General features: G+C 35.2%; 1 protein-coding gene across 1 annotated transcript in view; it reads left to right on the forward strand.

Moving 5' to 3' along the window:
• The first annotated feature begins 710 nt into the window (after positions 1–710).
• CNTNAP4 (contactin associated protein family member 4) overlaps positions 711–18,758 on the forward strand; it is a 261,392-nt gene continuing 243,344 nt past the window's right edge. The window contains exon 1 of the mRNA XM_055791657.1: positions 711–845. Within this exon, the coding sequence (XP_055647632.1) occupies positions 761–845 (85 nt within the window). The 5' untranslated portion in view covers positions 711–760. The remainder of the gene's footprint in view (positions 846–18,758) is intronic.

Raw genomic sequence — 18,758 nt, forward strand, 5'->3', positions numbered from 1 at the left:
TCACAGTGCATGTTTCTGAGGGGCTGCCAATCATTCGGTCCTATATGCTCACTTCATAAGTTAAGGCAGACCGCTCCTTTCACTTGCAAGCTTAGGTTCTCTACCACAGGCAAAATGCCTTCGTTCAAAAATGCAGAACTTGTAATGCCTCTGCAGCCGAAAGTGTAAAATGTACCATGCTGAAAAAATGCATAGAATGGCAGCATGCATAGCTGATGCTCCCTGTTCCCCCCTCCCCCCTACAAAAAAAAACCCCAAACCCCCCCCAAAAAACAAAACAAAAAAAACCCCAAACCGATAATGACAAAGAACTGGCCAAGGCGAGCATCCAGCAAGCGGCTCTGTGTCTGTGCTCATGTGCTGGCTGCTGTGCCTTATTGTCTGGCGTTCAGGAGCCCCACATTTCCTACCTGTCACCACAAGGGGTGTCCAGGACGCGCTGCCGGCGTGCGCCTTCAGTCACCGAGCTGTGCCGGCGAGCCTGGCAGTTCAGCCCTGAGTGGTTCTGTGAAACTGGAGGAGCGATTCTCGCCGCTGCTCTTCAGGGATTGAGGCTGTTAGAGGGAGAAGCGACTTTGGAGGCGGGTGTGTGTGTGTGAGGAGATGCGGAGTGCGCTTGGCTGAGGTGCCTGGCCCCTGAGAAGCGCTGCGAGAAGAGGCAGAGACAGACAGTGAGGAGAGGAGGCAGGAGCAGGGCTGAAGTACAGAGAAGCTGTTTCCTAATACTCCGGTTCTTTCGGGTGTCTCACTGAATGTGAACATGGATTCTGTCACTGAAACCTTCCTGAAGCTGCTGTTTCTCCTGTCTGTTCCTAACTGGCACACGGCTGTGGCAGGAAATAAATGTAAGTATTGCATACGATTTAAAACTCAATCCAGAGTGTTCTGAAAACTTCTGGGATATTTTATTTGCATTTAGAATAAGTAATATTTTTGAGACAAATGCTTAGTGCTTGGAAATCGTGACAGCAAGTTGCTAGGCTGAAAATGTTCCAAAATCCTTCTACAGATTCTTGTCATAAATCTAGGTACAGAATATTGTTTATAAAGCTTACAGTCTAAGAGTATGCAAAAGCAGCATTTTGTTAAAGGATGTACAGTCCCATTTTCATTTTTGTTGTCTGTTTAAGTGCATCATTTTCCAGTGATTTGTGCCTTTCTTGGAAATTACTGGCAGATTTCTATTGTGTACTGCTTCAGCTTGGTTTTTAGCAATTTATAATTTTGAAAGCTGGTATCTGAATCTCCTGAATTAAGCTGGCACTTAAATAACTCTAATGGACAATACTGTGCAGTTCAAGAGCAGTACCAATATAACAAGGAAAAATGTGGGTAGCAAGACTTTATAGTCTCTGCATTGATTGCTTAAGGAGTATTGTTCATGCATGACTACAGAAGAGAATGCCATCTGTTCCAGCAGAAAGTTTTCAAAAAAATGAGTAATTCATAGTTAGCCAGTAGGGTGGTATTGCAAAATAAAGATGTTGATAACAGTTTTAAAGAAAATCTGCTCTCTAGGGAGGCAAATCTGATATATACCTGAAAATCTCTGTCTTCAGTGTTCAATTAGATTAAATACCTTTAAATGAAAAAGAAAAGAAAAAGAAAAAAAAAACAAAACACTACCCCCCAAAAAAACCAACCAAACAAAAAAAACCCACAAAAAAACCCCAACAACAAACCAAAAAAAATCCCAAAACATCTGTCCAGGAAGCTGATTTTCAGGGGTTTTATTATTCTGAAATTGTTCTGACCTATTCTTGATCCATTTGATTTGGCTTCAGCAAACTGAAGGATTCATTTTGCGTACATGTGGTAGAACAGTAGCCTAAATGCCAGATGATTGTAACCTGAACTGAGCATATTTTCTCCTCTTCCTGTTAAGGCACTGGTTGTGCATCACAGGAATGGGGTGGGCAGGAGCAATGCCTCTATGGGAAGAAAGTGCACACCAAAGCAAGGAGGAACGTTCAGGAATAACCTTACAGCCCAGTGGCAGGGGACAGCTCCCTGGAAACATTTAAGCAATGGCAGAGAAGTTAAGTTTGAAGTGCTCTGTAGGTCTGTAGCCTAGGGTTTTGCATATGGATGGTTTGTAAACTAAACATGCTCCCATGAGCCAGACATTCACATTACAGCACCAGAATGATCTTGTGCTGTCATTCAGTAATGATATCTCATTTGATACTCAAGTGCATAGTGTAGCCCTAAACATGAATACTAAGTTCCTCTTATTAAACACCCTGCTGCAATCCAGCCACAGCTTTAATTCTCTTCATCATTCTGCATTGTACAGTTTATGAATACATCCATTTTCACAAGACCATGATAATTGAATTGCACATTAATAGCATTTGGCACTATGCACAAAACTAAATCAGTTGCTTACAGGGAGGCATATTAAAACCACTGCAAAAAAGGCTTGTATCACACACCAAAGCAGGAAAGCACTAGAGGTCACTCTTACAATTTAGGAAGTAAGGTTTGAGGAAAAGGCTCAAGCTTCCAAATACAAAATTATGAAGGAAAAAACAAATCAGGTATGTAAGACATTTACTACTGGCGTTCTCAAATACTTCTCAAAAACAAGCCAGACTCAATTACAGTATCAAATAAGTGACTTGAATGAATAGATTTTTCACATATATGCTAGTATTTATAAATGTATAGTATTTTTATTTATTAGTAAGTCCTAAATCCTATGCCAAAACAATTATCTGAACTGAAAAAGTAAGAACTCTTCCCGTGCTACATGCAAGGAAACTGTTTGTGGGAAAAGTAAATTAAATTATTTAAATTAAGGAGGAGTGTGTGCTAATGTCTGAAGGGAACTTGGCCACTCTAATGCATATATTTGCTTTTCAATATCTAATCTGGAAAAATATTAAAATCCATCCATATATATATATATATATGTATATTATTTTGGAAGTAAAAAATTCTGTGGTAGAATTAGTTTGTTTTAGAAGTTACAGTTTTCATCTCTACTATCAAGGTCTGAATCTGGTTAGGTTGCATAAGATCACTTCAGGAGAAAAGGTTTTTCATAGTTACTGATTACAGGAGATCCATGCAGCAGCTGTTATTTGCTCGCTTGCTCTTACCTTATTCCTTTTTTCTTAAGAAGTTGACCAGGAATTGAAATCCTTTTCAGTAAGTTATTCTACTGTTGTCATAAATGTATTGAAATATTTACAAAACCAGGTAAAGTTTAGTTTTCCTGCATGAACATTGGTGGCTAGATTTTCCAGTAGGCTACCAATCATCAAAGAAAACAGGATTTTTTTAAAAAAGAATTAATTTCTTCTCAATTAATCTGGTTTTCATCTTTTAATTTCATGGTTCTTTCTCTAATATCAGATCCTGAATACCTAAATTTTACTTTGTCTTTCTTCAGACCAGCTGCTATTAAGAAAAGACCAAAGACCTTTACATGTCACCTTGAAGTGCCAATGTCAATGTTACTAAGTTATTCGTATATAGAAAAATTCTTGGATCAAAAATTGTTGTGGTCAGGACTATTTCTGTCTTAAAGAAATCACAGTATTGCTTTTTCTGACTAAAATGATTTTGAAGTTCTTAGGTTATCTGAAGGTGACAGACCCTATTATCTAGAATATGAATATATATTTCTGTGGTTTTATTTTAGGATTTTGTATTGGTTGGTTGCGTAGGCTTTTTTCCCCTGAAAAATAACACTGACACTTCCAATCAAGAGAGGAAATAATTGCTGCTGGAAACTCAAATCTTGTAAAAGTTCTGTACTAGTGCTGCTTCATGCTTTCCTGTGCTTTCTTCCTCCCAAATAATTGCACTTCCAAATCAGTTGAAAGAAGTTTAAAGTGCACAGCCATGAGTAAGTAACTGTATAAGGTCAAGTGTGAGTTTTAAATGAGGGATTAAAGCAAGTACTTCTAAGTTTTTTTCACTGGAGCTAGGAAACATTTTTATTTTATTGGGAACTGTCTCTACAGCTGTAAATCAGCAAGTTACTAAATCAGGCCTTGAGAACCTGCCAGAAATTGGTACTCTAATAGGTGCAGTAGCTTTTTTTTTTTTTTTTTTTTTAACTCTCAAAAACTGAAGAATTGCAGAAAACATAATTAAACCCCCTACGCACAACTGAATTGTGGCTAAAAATTAGTAAGGTTAAACTTGACAGTGAATGGAAATATAGAGAACAAATTAAAGACTTTCCATGTAAATTATCACATTTTTATACCTACCTCTTTTTATTAAAACTTGCCAGTTTTACAGATGGTTTTGTTGATTCAGATTTTCTTATTTGTACTGAAATGATCATAGTTTCTATAAATGCAGAAACATTTATTATTATTATTATTATTATTGCTGTTACTATTTTTAAATATAAGTGATTTCTTGCTAATGTTATGCTAGAAAACCTACTCTAAAGGTGACAGAGTGTGACTGTTAGTGATGCTGAAGTTTTCAAATAGAGAAGTGACTGATCACAGACCTTGACTATTATCAAATGTAAGTCATTGTACAAATAGTTTTCCCAGGGAAGAGATTACTTGCTACAAGAAAAAATATTGTATCTTAATTTAGAAAATAATTTTATTCTGTTGTTTGTCATTGGTACTAAACAGTTCCATAGGCTATCTGACAACTTTATGGAATCATAAAAAATATGCACACATGTTGTTGATCACAAAAATTTAAATTAAAATGGAATACTTTTACTATTAGTTTGTGGTTGATGTAAACTGTATGGGAGAAGAAACTAGAAACTTTCTTAATTTTCTTTTAACCTCATTAATATTTATATTCTGTTTATTATTATCTGTCTCTCCTCTGCAATAACAATGGAGATCCCATCAGAGATCAGGCCATCTCTGGGCAATTATTTATACTAATAAAACATTACAGACATCTCTAGCATATTTTCCATCTTCAAATCTAGTCCAATACCAATGGAAAAATCTATCAAAATTTGTTTCAGACTTTCAAGGTTGAGATTTCACAGAAGGGCCTTGTGTTGGTTATGCTAAGTATCGTCAATAATTTGCATCCCATTGCTCTAGACTTTTAAATTCCCGTGAACATATTTGTCCTTGGGATCAGTCAGCAGGATGGATGGAGCAAATTTTGTCATGATTGATGGATAGTGACAGACAATTAATGACATTCTTGAAGTGGGATAGATTTAACCATAAAAAGAAAATGCAGTACATTATATGTAAAGCATGTTGTTAGCTCTAGTAATAATATTTGCATTATATTTTAGGGTATACTGTATTTTAGTTAAGTACCAGCCAGGAGTTCCAGAGTAATTGCTAACTTTTTCACATTTTGATAATTTTGCAGTCATCAAAATTCTTCTTTCTTACAGAATAATTAGATGCAAGTATACATCTATGTTCATGCACAAGAAAGACAACATTTTAATTAAGGTGTTGTTTCCAAATACTTGTGTCTCTCAAAGTCATGTATACTTCTATCACTGTACATGAGGTACAGTGCTGAAGTTTAGTATTTTTTTTGAATGCTTCTGTACTGCAGTAGAAAAGAACAAGTATTTTGTCATGTATTGATATGTCTCATATGATATATTTGCGAGTATTCTGCCTACTGATTCATTTTCTGTAAGAATTTCAACAGTCACAATTTGATAGCATCTAACAAGTTTAGGTGGAAAAAAAGTAGATGTCCCCCATCCCTCCCCCACCCCTGCTGCCTCCCCACCCTGAACAAGCAAATCAAAGAACACTTGTTTGTTCAAGAAGCATTACATCACTCAAATTTTTATTTTCTTTTCCCCTAAAATCCCTGTGCTTTGATGCTAATTGCGAGTTTGAGAGTCTGGAGTGCAATATCACATAGGATTAGGGCTCTGTTTTGTGGGAAAGTTAGAACTGTTTCTCAGTACTTTTATTTGTTTATTTGTTGTTAGTTACTTTCAGTTAATAAGGTGATAACAGAGGTGGGGGCAGTGAGATCCATCACTGATTCAAAGGGCTTTCCTTCCTAGAACACACCAGGCAATTTGTTTAAGAATAATAAAGAAATACCAAATACTAAAATTAGTCATGTTTGTCAGTAACTCCAGATTTGCAAATTAACTTTATTTAAGAGTTTTCTGAAGCGAAAAGTTAAAATTTGCTCTTCCCTCTCAGTTTTCAGGTTTTTTTTTATGAAAAGGGAAGGAAACCCAAAATGATAGTGATAACATTGTTTTTACATTTCTATACAATTGCTTGAGGTTTTGCACTGTTAAATATTACTAGGGTTAAATGTTTTGGTAGGTTGATCTAGTAGTTCTCGAATATAAAACACTTTTTTGTAATCTACAACTTGTAATTTCGGCAGTCAGCATCTGTGCATAGCTTCTGGATTAAAACTGAAAGAGTTATGTGTGTCTCAGTGTACAAATATGTGTTATATAAATGCCATTATGACAAAAGCTGTGCCTTTTAAACTTGAAAATGACAAAATGTATGTGAGATAAGAGTATGCTGTCACAATGACAATTTGTTCCTCCTTTGTAAAAAAAGTTGTAAAAAAACCCCACTACTGTTTAACTAATGGCAGTTAACTGAAATTTTGTCTCTCCAGTTTTTTATACTTACACATTTAATCATGTTTACTTATCTGTTGTGTATTTGTATTTTATATAGGTACAAGTATGGCATTACAGACTAATGTTTCTCAAAGGATTACTCTATAGGTCTCCTTCCGTCAGCTTAAACCTGTGGCAGTAACCTTGATTTAAACCTGTGAAACGCAGAGGAGAGTTAATGTCCAAACTATTTCATCCGTTTCACTTTTCAGAAGACAGTTTTCAGTGTTTAATACAATTGCTACGTGATTTTTTTTAGTAAGAAATACATAGTGTGCTACATAGTGTAGAAGGAAAAAATGGCACTGTTTATATTCCACTTAATGAGTATTTTCATTGCAGTAATTTGAAAAGTGATTGAATTCCTGAAAACTTCTGACATTTTAAGTAGATTAAAAATAGCAACTACAGAATTATTATTTAAATACAATACTCACTTAATAGACTACTGAAGAAAACTACCTTCAGGGTTTTAAATCTCAAAGGATAGAGAAAAATTATGGTTAGGAAATCTACCCAGCTGGGTAGCGGGTCTAATTACTTTTTTATCAAATAAATCTTGGTATTTGGTTGTGCTCAAGAATAAGTTATTACTTGTTCCTTGCCTGTTTGTTTCTGTAACAATCTTTTAGTACTTAACATATCTACATATGTGGTCTTGAAGGAAACATGGATTAGAAACAGCATGTTGGAATGTTTTAATTTATTCTTATTATTTAATGTCGTTCTTTATATAGCTGATATCTGAAGAGAACTTGCTGTTTCTCAGGTGTTTATCTGTACACTTTTAAACCTAAACAGAAAGTGGTTTTCAAAACTTGTCTTAAAAATATGATTTTACAAAGATTTTTTCATGATTGTATTTAAAATGCCACCAAAAATCCCCAGCTGTGTCTAGTTGACCTGTTCAGAGTTATTGTGAAAACACAACTTTAAAGAAAATTATAAACAACAAAAAAGAACTCTAAATGTGGTTAACACAATATTATTACTCAGATGCCATATAACCTAGTAAAAAACCTCACTAGGACAGCAAACAATAGATTATTATTAGAAAATATATAGAGCAGAGGTTTTGAACAAGACAGGGAGAGTAAGACCTTCAGAAGGTGACACACACTTTAGAAGTGATGCTGTAGACAGGCTGGGTTGCGTACAGGGAGCCTGGATCACTTTGGTTAGTTCACCTGCAGCATTGTACAGTATTCTCTGTTATGTTAGACTGGATGTGTTCAACGTGAATATTCTGTAATTATGTGAAAGTTTTCAGGAAAGATTGGAAAGTTTTATCTCTTCAGGATTACGATTTACAGTAAAGGTCATATGATCACTGCTGTGCTTCATTAAGAAAATACTTCTGGAAGATATTTTAAATTAGAAATAGCTATATAGGAGCTGAAGAATAGAGACTTTCTGAATTTCCACTACTTCATTTATTAGCAAATATGCATTACTTTTGAGATATATGATGAATTGATGGATTCTGCAGAGACAGGAAAGTTGGGATATAAGTGTTTAAAATTAAATCTGGAACTTGGATGTTTGTTTCTTAGCTAGCTAAGTCCCTTTTTAGTCATATGAAAGAAAAAAATTTACAGGAAGAAATCATGCAGAAGATGGAAGGAAGAAATCTCATGCAAATTTAATTACCTAGTATGAGGTGATTTGCAGTGTAGAAGTATCATTTGTCTAATTACTGATTATGACTCTGAGTCTAGATGGCTAGGTCATCTGTAGGCTTTGTAGACAACAAAAATACATGATGTGGGGTCCAGTTTGATCAAAATTTCATACCCAAAATGAATGTTAGAGAAACATATAGCAAGCTGTACTAACTGCCTTGTACATCAATTACCAGCTATATCCAATGCATTCATGTTTGACATTGAAGTTCCTAACGTCTCCCTTGTCTGTGTTTGGGCAAATGGGTTCTCCTTGACTTCCCAAGTGTTAAGGTTGCCACTATTATAATCCTAGATAAAATATAGGGGCTAAGTGAGGATCTGGAAATGTCCTGCGAGCGAGACCTGAAAGGATTAAATACACAGATATTTTAACCATATGCAATATTCTGGCAAAGGGAAAAAATCTCATTAATTTAAATAAGCTGGAATTGCCCCCTCTACCCAGCTGAGACAGTCTGATCTTCCTACCCCTTCAACAAACCATGATTAAAGCTCCATCTTAACCCCAGTTCTATCAAAACATTATTTTTTTTTTTTTTTTGCTTCTAAAGAAAACATAGAGTGAAAAGAGACAGTCTAATTAACAAAATCAGCAGAATGCTACAGCATTTCTTTTCATAAAACAGTAACAAAAGAGATAAAAGTGTCTTGGTAGTTTTACTTTAAAGCCTTTCTATTCTCTAGCCTCTAATGATGGTTATAGATGGACTGTTACATGGGATAGGAGGCCCTTTTGTGCTCCGAGCCAGCAAACTGTGGCTCTCCCTGTAACCTCTTTTCCTGATGAATGACATGATACCTTCCTACTATGCAGTGGTCTAGTTTGCAATAGTTTTGTAATCATGATGAGATTTAAGAATACTATTTAAGAAAAAAATGCAATCTTTAGTAATTAAGATTTTTTTTTTTAATCAATGAAAAATGACAGTGTGTCTCAATGTCCTTATTTAATTAAAGCTCCTAGGGAAATCAATGGGAGCTTTGCCTAAATAAATGTTGAATAAAAGCTTTAGAAAGAATGAACTGAATATTCATTTAACAGTGGTATGCTGCATAGATTGAATATAACTAGTCTCTTTATTTCCTTTCTATGTACCAGACTTTTCTTTTTGCCTTGTTTGGAGGACTCAGATACAGAACTGTGTAACAAACAAGAATTACTCATTTGTCCCACTTGACAAAAAATAAATATGTGAAGAAAAAGACATTTAGAATTTTAGCTAGTTCCTGTGGTTAGGGAATTCATATGCCTGCAGTGAAAAACTGCTGCTCTGTTTCTCTGAGCCAGTTGTAACATATTTTTTTAAACCTTCAAGATGATGGATTTTAATTTTCAAGTGTAAAATAGCCCCTCAAAACTTAGTACTTTCAGGAGTATTTGGATGCAGTGTAGTACACTGGGGGTTGCTCTGTTCTGCCCTCCAATTGACAAGGTGCATTGCAGTAACCCTTAGTTTTATGAGCCTAAATGTGTAATTTGTAGGACTGTTTTTCAATTGCACGTGCCAGTGTGCTCTGGAGTTCCACTGTACCCTGCAGTGACTACATTTATGTCCTCAAGCAAAGTCTGTCTCATAGTTGTTTTTCTACAGAGTAGAGATGTCCTCTAGTAATACAGGCTGAGAACAGGTCTCTTGGAGAAAGGAGTGATAATCAGAAAACTTATATGTAAATTATTGTAGCTTGTTTACTCTTACATATAACATATCCATAAATGTAAATGTATGTCACTAGATTATTTCACTGTAATATAAGAGAAACAGACTGGTGTTTGGTGTCATTTTTTAATGTACTTTGGGAAGATCTGGATGACAGTGATGAGCCTGGCACAAGAGGACGAGTATGACAGGGTTTTACTCATGAATCAGTGCTGTAAAAATGTTATTCTGCCTTCAGTAAGTAATTAAGTAAAATGTAATACAGAAAGAATTCAATAATAGACGAATGAGCTGCCAAACTTTTGTTCAGTTTTGATAGTCGCACTGTTTCTGTAAGAGGTGATCAATGTACTTTTTTTGTCTGGGTAAAACTTCTATTACATATAACAGTAAGTGTAAAACTCTCAGATGTCCTATGCACATGTGACAGGTTACTGGTAACTGTAGCACTATTCTGAAGAAGCCTTTAAGATATATTAGGAAATGTAGAAGTTTATTTTACAGAAGATCATTTTTTTCCATCTACTTGTCTATTATTAATGTGCTTTGGGGCAAGATGATTTCTTTTTCTCTTTCCTACCTGAGTACTCAAAAAGATCCATCTGTGTTCAACTGTAAACTTGTTTTGACTTTTGTGAACTGTGATTATCTCATAGATCACTCTCATGTTGTATAACTTTGCTTTACTGTGTCCTAATTCATTCTCCTTGGACAAGAAAACAAAGAATTTAAGAGATGAAGACTGGGGAAAAAGATGACTAATGTACAGGTACCAATATGCATATTTCTGTGACATCTGCAATGAAGGGTTTTTAATTTTGAACCCTTCGCAAATTGTCTACATCTGCTTGCTATCTTGCTGTAGCCCAGAAATAGTAGATATCCAGTAAGAGTGACCCACATTTTGAGCAATGGGTGAGGGATGGATTTAGAGTTATGCTGAACTTGTTCTCAATTACCTTTAGGATACTGCAGAAAGTAAGCTTTTTTCCACAATCTGGTGTCAAGTTTCTGGAGGGGAAGGAATAATACATCTACCATGATGAAGATTACTTTCTTCTTCATCTGTCTTTTCAGTGACTACACAGAAATTTGACAAAATTTTGTTTCTTTGGAAGGGTGTTAATGTATTCTCTGTAGATATTCTAGTTAAGGACAGATTGAGAAATTCTAAGAGAGAATTCTCTGATCTCTCTCACCTCTAGTAAAGTGTGTATGCATGATGGAGGTAGAGAAGCAGGTAGTTTCTGTTTTGATATTTCCAATATATATATATATATTTAGTGTCTCAGTGGATATGTTTCTAAGATACAGCCATGGGTGCTGAAAATGTATGTTGAGAGGAATCAAATTATGTCAACTTTCAGTGTATGGTTGTGTATACATGAACATTATAGATTTAAAGGCATGATTCAAAAATCTACCAGTGAACTAGTATCATCAAACTGATAGTATCATGGATCACAATGTTTTATTTAGGAACTGCTGAATATGACTTTCATATTTACAAGTTTGGTTTCATACTTATTTATAGTTATTTTTGTCCATAGCTTGTTGAATGCTTTATTAACTTATCAACAGCTTTTAAAAAATATATTAATCTTTCACACCTGTATTGTTTGATAGTGGCAAAGGCATTATGATTTACTGATTCCATATATACTTAATTATTTATATTAATTTTATGGCTTTTATTGATGCACATTTAGAAAATAAAGTACATTTAGAAAACAACATTTCAAGTTGGATATGTCTTCTTTTCTTGGTCATTCAAATTGGATAAATACAACACAAAATAATCTTAAACCTAGAACATCCAGACTGTGAGGATTTTGAAATGTTCCTGTGATCCTGATCTTCCTACTTATCAGCAGAGAGATATGTGTAGGAGAAAGTGGTGGCGAAGGAGTTCCTCTGACTTTGGAACCCCACTGCTAAAACCGTGTTAAAACCACACTTACAGTAATGGACAGTTTCAGTCAGAAAATCAGGTACTATTTAGTGCAAAATCCTTTTTCAGAATAGAACACCGTAAAATACTGAATTTTTCTTAAACTGCAATCTCTCTTGAAACATGACAAGGTAAATGGGTGGTAAATGATAGTGGGTGGCAAGCACTCAGTGTGTTACCCACTTCAAATATAAATAGTGATCAATTTTATAGTATCCTTTAATGTCTGCCTAAAAGTATTTGAAAGATAGTACCATCATCCACCTAGATTTATTTTAATCAAATAACTAATTGTCATTTTTCATGTAATTAATCTTTGTCATCACTGAGAGAAGAATTCATATGCCAGATCATACAGTACTATCTGTATTAGAATGTGGACTTCATTATGAAGGAGGAATTTTATTATTTCTTCAGACTGAACAGAAATTTTATTTTCAAAGCCTAAACGTAAGACTCAGAAGAAAAGCAAACATTCTTTAAAATAATAAGTGGTGGTCTTCTACTGGTTAAACTACTGTTGGGGAATTTTTATTGTACCCTTCAAGGTGAATTTAATACATATTTGTGCTTAAATATGTAAAAATAAAAAAAGTAATTAATGAATCCTATTGCAATAGGTGGTTCTAAAAGGAGCCTGCAAAGGTGCCTTATGAGCAGATGTCTTAATACACTTGCCCCAGCACCAATCCTGTGAGTGGTTTCATGATGCACATCAGTTCATCCTTAGGTCCATCCCTTGGCCCAGCTCTGCTTCCCAAAGGTGGCCCCTGGGGGCTTGCTGGTATTCCAGGATGGCTACAAGACAACATGGGGGAATTCTGTCTCTGGCATTCTTGCTCCCAGCCTGTTTAACTCCTTCTGCAGTTGGACCTTCTTGCTTTCCATGCCAGATCACTTCTCAGTCACAAATTTGCCACTGCTGAGTACCTACAGTTTGAATTTACCCTTCATTACTTTTGTAGTTGTGTAGCTTTTTTCATACTTCTTTTATTTTTTAATTGAGAAGTACTTGAGAAATCTCCTTTTGTGGCTTACATGTTAAAATGAAATTGCCAGCAGACTGCTGATATATAATATTCCTGTTGAAGGTCCAGAGCATGGACATTCGCAAAACACAGATGCCCATGGCTTAGTCTACTATGTTCTCTAAAGAAAATTTAAAGTAAAGAATGATGCCTTGTCAAAATTTTCAAATGACTTGAAAATTCATTAATTTACTTAGAAACACTTTACAGTTTCTGAATGTACAGAAACTGTTCACAGAAGCAACATTTTCAGCATTGGTAGTTTATTTTGGTTTTATTTGTTTGGATTGGTTTGTTTCTTGATTGACTCTATTTTAGGTTTTTTTTCCAAGGGTAAAGTTTCCAGTAGCATGAAATAATGTTATGTGATTAATCAAAACAAAGGTTTGCAGATTCAGTGCTCTGATAGTGACACAGTATTTTGTAAACTCCCTCCATTCCCTTTTGCAGGCATCAGAAATACAGATGCCAGATTGTTTCTTTTTATTGTGATCTCATTTCTTTCCTTGGCAAATTCTCCAAGAGTTGGAATTATCTCAGTTTCTGACATGTGGTTTGGCTGCCAAGACCAGCTTTGGCTACTCTGCTCTTCCCTGCTTCTTTCTGAGAAACATGGAGGTTTTGTAGTGATAAAAGTAGATGGAGATGCATCCTTCCATCTTGAAAGTTTTGCATGTTCTTGAATATTTGAAGCATCAACTCATTAAAAAGTGAAAAGCCTAACAGTCACTTAAAATGTGTACTGCTGTAGCCCATCTGTAACACTTCACCTTTTGTGCTAGCAAATGGCTTTACTCACGAAGGTTGTGCATGTCAACACTGTTTGCAGGTACAGTGTTGGTACCTTGTACAGCTTTTTATGCTTTCTTTTGGTATTATGTACATTCTGTGAAACTCCAGTATTCAAATTGAATACAAATTCAAATAATTGTATAAAATGAAAGCTTTTGAAGATTCTTTTAAATCTAATCTTTTTAATTGTGGAATAGAAAAAAACAAAACAACATTAAATGAGTTATCTTAGTGAAGGCATGAACAATCTGCATGCAGCTCTCAAGGTTTTTAAACATGAGTCCCATTCTGGGTTCCCAGTCCTGGCTGTCAAAGAAGGACATCACCAGGGACCTAGCTGACATCAGCACCTATAAAACAGCAAGGTCTTTTAAATACATTGCCTGGTTTTCCCCTTGTTTTGAATCTCAGATTTCTTGCGCACCTTAGCTGTTTTTTATTTTTGAGCTTCATTTTTGATTTTTTAATTGATTGTAGTGTCAGGTGACTTCTGTCCTTATTGCTCAAAATTGGGGGTGGGGGGTACTCTATCATTTAATTCTCACAAGTTAAACTTCATATTATTTTATGCATTATATCAATGAATTCTTTAGGCAGGCAAGACTGCACTTGTAACTATGTATTTGTAAATCTAGATGTAAAAATATTACTGCATACAGGTGGGGGTTCTGTAATTTTTTTTAATAAATAATGTTTGTTAAATTTATTTTAATAAAAATATTTAGCATATGTTTGCATCTTTTTAATGTGATTTACACTGCAGAGCTCTATTTGACCTCTCTTTTGTAATCAGTTTTTGCATATTTTTTCTATTTATGTTCATGTGTAATTGCATATGTGAATTTAATACAGGTCACAAGTAGTTTAATTGCAGATATCAATGCAGAACCTGCCTAAGGATGATAAAGAAAAGATCTGCTGTTGCTGTTTTGAGTATGTTTCAGTGTTAATTTTGATATACATTTGGAGAAAAAATACAAATGCAGAACAACCTGCACATTTTTTTTTTTTTCTGGGAGATTTTTAAATGCCTTATTCACAGCTACTGTGTGTTCAGCTCACATCAGAGACTGACACATTTCCAAATGACAGAAAGGTTCTTTTTAAAGCCACTTTTCCCTCATTGGTAGTAGTTTTGACCATTTCTTTGTTCTTTTCTGTCACACCATTGAACAGAGCCTTTTTTTTTTTTTTTTTTTTTTTTAGTGAAAACACTGGTTTGTGTCAAAAGAACAGATAAACAATCATGACTGTTAAGAAATAGCTGATTTTTATTAAGGTTTCTAGTGGCAACTGATGTTCTCCTTGCTAGACTGGTGGATTCCATTTACAGGGTCCAGCAGGAATCCAGATGGAGAACATTCCTGATTGGTCTCTGTGGAATTTTGTGAGCAAGGCAGGTTATAGGGTATGCTACTACTGCATGCCTTCTGTAAGTGGTAAGCTACAGAAGCTAGCAAAGCTGTGCCAACAGCCAAATGTTGAAGTGTTTTTATGTGTATTGGTGTATGTGGTTCCCAACACATGTATTTTTTCTGCTTTTAAGTAGAATATCAACATTCTGTCTGTTCCTTCTGGTTTAATTATATTCTGGCATAATTATAAAAGAAACATACCATAAAGTTATAAACTTTGGACTGCTTCTTGTCTTAAAGCTTTTCACATTGACTATGAGCTTTCAAAACCACATGGTAACTCTATAGACCTCATCTCAGGTCTGCCTTTATGTTTTAGAGAAATGAACTGGACATTCCTGATTATGCAAGTGCATGTGGTAGATGTTGCTACATGTACAAACAGTTCCTTTCCTCTTTGCATTTGCAATGCCTGCCCCAGCAGAGAGTTTCTTGTGAAATAGGGTTAGGTAGATGACATTCTTTTTCTGCATGTACCACAACAGCAAGTAAAACTGTACAATTGGTTTTTGACCATGTGGTGCAACTTCAAGAGTCCACTGATTTCAAAACCTTGTCTTGACACTTAATGTCTTTGATAGTGCTATATTTAATCAAACCCCTCAAACCATAGCTGCTTCCTTCACCACTCACCTGCACCCTGCTGCCAGTTCGAATTATTGATCTAATAGCAAGAAATGCATGTTCTGACATTAAAGATAGGCACCGTCATGAAGAGAAAATTGATAGATAATACATTACTGATTAGAGCAGAGGCATTCATCGGAATGACAAGATGAGCTTTATTTTAATATTGGATAAATCCATTAAGCAATAATGAAATGCAGTGTTTTTCTAGACACCATGCTATACTAGGATATTTTTCTATTTGTTTTCTTTAGAGGTGAAACACATTTATTTAAGCAGGCCAACAAGATACAATATAAAGCAAAGCACAACCTTTTTGCATTTGCAGTGATATATACAACTTGTATAGAAATGTGAGAAGGCTGTGCTAAGCAGAAGTGTCCATCAAGGGATTTCCTCTCTATATGCAAGCAAAGGCTGCTCCCACTGAAAAAGGATGAAGAAAGATTTGAGAAGCTAGGGTCAAAAGGAAAATGAATTAATTAGGTCAGACAATGCATACTTTTCAGAAAAAGGAGCCCATACTTCTGCTATTTGCTGTACCTTTGAGGTTTCAGTGTTTGTTAAGAGATTAAGATGTTATCATCTTCAGCATAAAATGATCTTTTTATTTATAGCTTGAGTAAATAAAACAGTGGAAGCTTATATAAAATTATCATTCTCCTAAAAAATTGACGTACTGATAAGAGGTGTAATAATTTAGCTGACAAAGTAAGAGCTTTGTGGGTTGGCCTGATAAATATGAAGTCAAATTTCCCTCAAATTCCAATCATTTTTTTTTTAAATTGGACTGCAAGATTTATTTCACAAGTAAATTGAAAATTAAACTATGCCTCAAAGGCCTTATTACTTCTTTTACAACAATTTAAAAATGTGGTATTTATGAAAATTCTTTTGGAATATTACTTTCATACAATATTTCAGCTCTATTACAACACAAGGGAGAGTAAAAAATACATTTTTCCTTTCTTATTTTCCTACCTCTCTTTCATAGATCTCATCATAATTTTGCAATGTTGTACTCCAGGAATGAGTGGAAACGGTAATCCTTGTGCAGTACCTGTGGTTTTCATTTTTTAGATATGCAGTCTGATTAGCTTTATTGATGTTATACTCACATAATTATGATAGTGTTAACAATCTAAAGCAGGAACTCTTCAGGCTGATCATCTGTATGTCCATGCAATGTCCCTCAATGTACTACAATTACAATGCACTTGCAAAATTTCAACACCCATTATATGTAAACTGTTGATTTTTCCTTAAAAGTTCCCTTTTTAAAATGCTAGACTTTCTGTTTTATACGATGAGGCTTGACTTCATGTTGTGGTTTAACCCCAGCCAATAACCAAGTGCCACACAGCTGCCTGATCACTCCCCCCCACTGGGATAAGGGAGAGAACTGGATGAGCAAAAGTGAGAAAACTCTAGGGCTGAGATAAAGACACTTCTTTAATAGGTAAAGCAAAAGTTGCTTATGCTATCAAAGCAAAGCAAGGAATTAATTCATCACTTCCCATGGGCAGGCAGGTGCTCAGCCATCCCCAGGAAAGCTGGACTCCATCACATGTAATGGTTACTTGGGAAGACAAATGCCATAAATATGAACTTACCACCTGCTTCCTTCTTCTTCCCCCAGTTTACGTACTCAGCATGACATCATATGGTATGGAATGTCCCTTTGGCCAGTTTGGGTCACCTGTCATGTCTGTGTCCAGTCCCAGTTTCCCAGCCCTCTTGATGGCAGTGCCCAAGAAACCAAAAAGTCCTTGATGTAGTATAGACACTGCCTAACAACAACTGAAAACATCCGTATGTTATTAACATTGCTCTTACACCAAACCCAAAGCACAGCACTGCTCCAGCTACTGAGAAGAGAATTGACTCTGTCCCAGCTGAAACCAGGATACTTAGTCAGTATATTTTATTTTTTTGTAGTGTGTTATTAATTCAATGGAATTTTATCATTCATCTGAGAACAAGCAATCACTGATGCTGAATTTTATGTCCCATTACTTTATTTTTTCCTTGTGAATGTATAATATAAAATGTGAAAATGTCCCCTGAAAAAGGAACATTTTCCTTTCTGTAAATCTCCTAATCCAGAGTGTAAAAAATCGTGATTTATTTTCTAGTTTCTCTTTGACTGTCCAAATGATTGAGGGCTGTGGATGAGATTCTACCCAGTACCACTGGCCTACAGTAAATTGTTTATATCCATATCTTTGAGGCTGGGGTGTGGATTTCTAATCCTTCATGTTGAGACAGCAATTGATTGTGATAAATTTTAAGCATCCACTTGCTTTTTCGCAATTGTTCATACTAGTAGGTAATTTTATGTCATCCTATGACTGACTAATACACTTCAGTCGTGTCTATCTAATGAGCTTGTGACTTGAGGTGAAAAACTTGTTATTTCCTGTCAAATACATGACCTTGTACTTTCTGGTGCCGGATCCCATTGTATTTCTTACTCTGACATCATCTGTTTCTTATGATATGTTGATTGTGCTCTGTATCAATGACACTGAGTTTTACAGTGAACTGAATTAATAAACAAATCTCTATTTTTGTTTCACTCTCTTAATGAAATTAAGGAATGTCATGATTCCCAGCCTGTTAATTTGCCTGAAGTTTGATCCTTCCCTTCTCATTATCACCCATTACTATTTTCCTGTTCTTATGCAGTATGTAGCTTCTTTTCTCATCTACTCATGAATGACTAGCAGTTTCCTATGCCGCAATAGATAAAATCAGCCACTGCTTTTCAATCTAAAAATTGTTTGTTATAGAAAACCATAGATTACTTTGACGTGATCTATATTAGATAACCTTTGTTCCATTTGATCTAGTTTCCCATTTGCCTCCATTTTCTTAAATATTCTTTCCTTCAAAATTATTCTAATGTCGTACATATTATTGAAGTCAGATTTACAGATTTTTACTGCCTGCTTTGCATGCCTCCTACCTTCCTTGCCTCCTCCATTCTGTATTTATACTATACACAGTATTGTCCAGCTAT

Source organism: Falco peregrinus, chromosome Z, assembly GCF_023634155.1.
Source record: "Falco peregrinus isolate bFalPer1 chromosome Z, bFalPer1.pri, whole genome shotgun sequence".
NCBI lineage: Eukaryota > Metazoa > Chordata > Aves > Falconiformes > Falconidae > Falco > Falco peregrinus.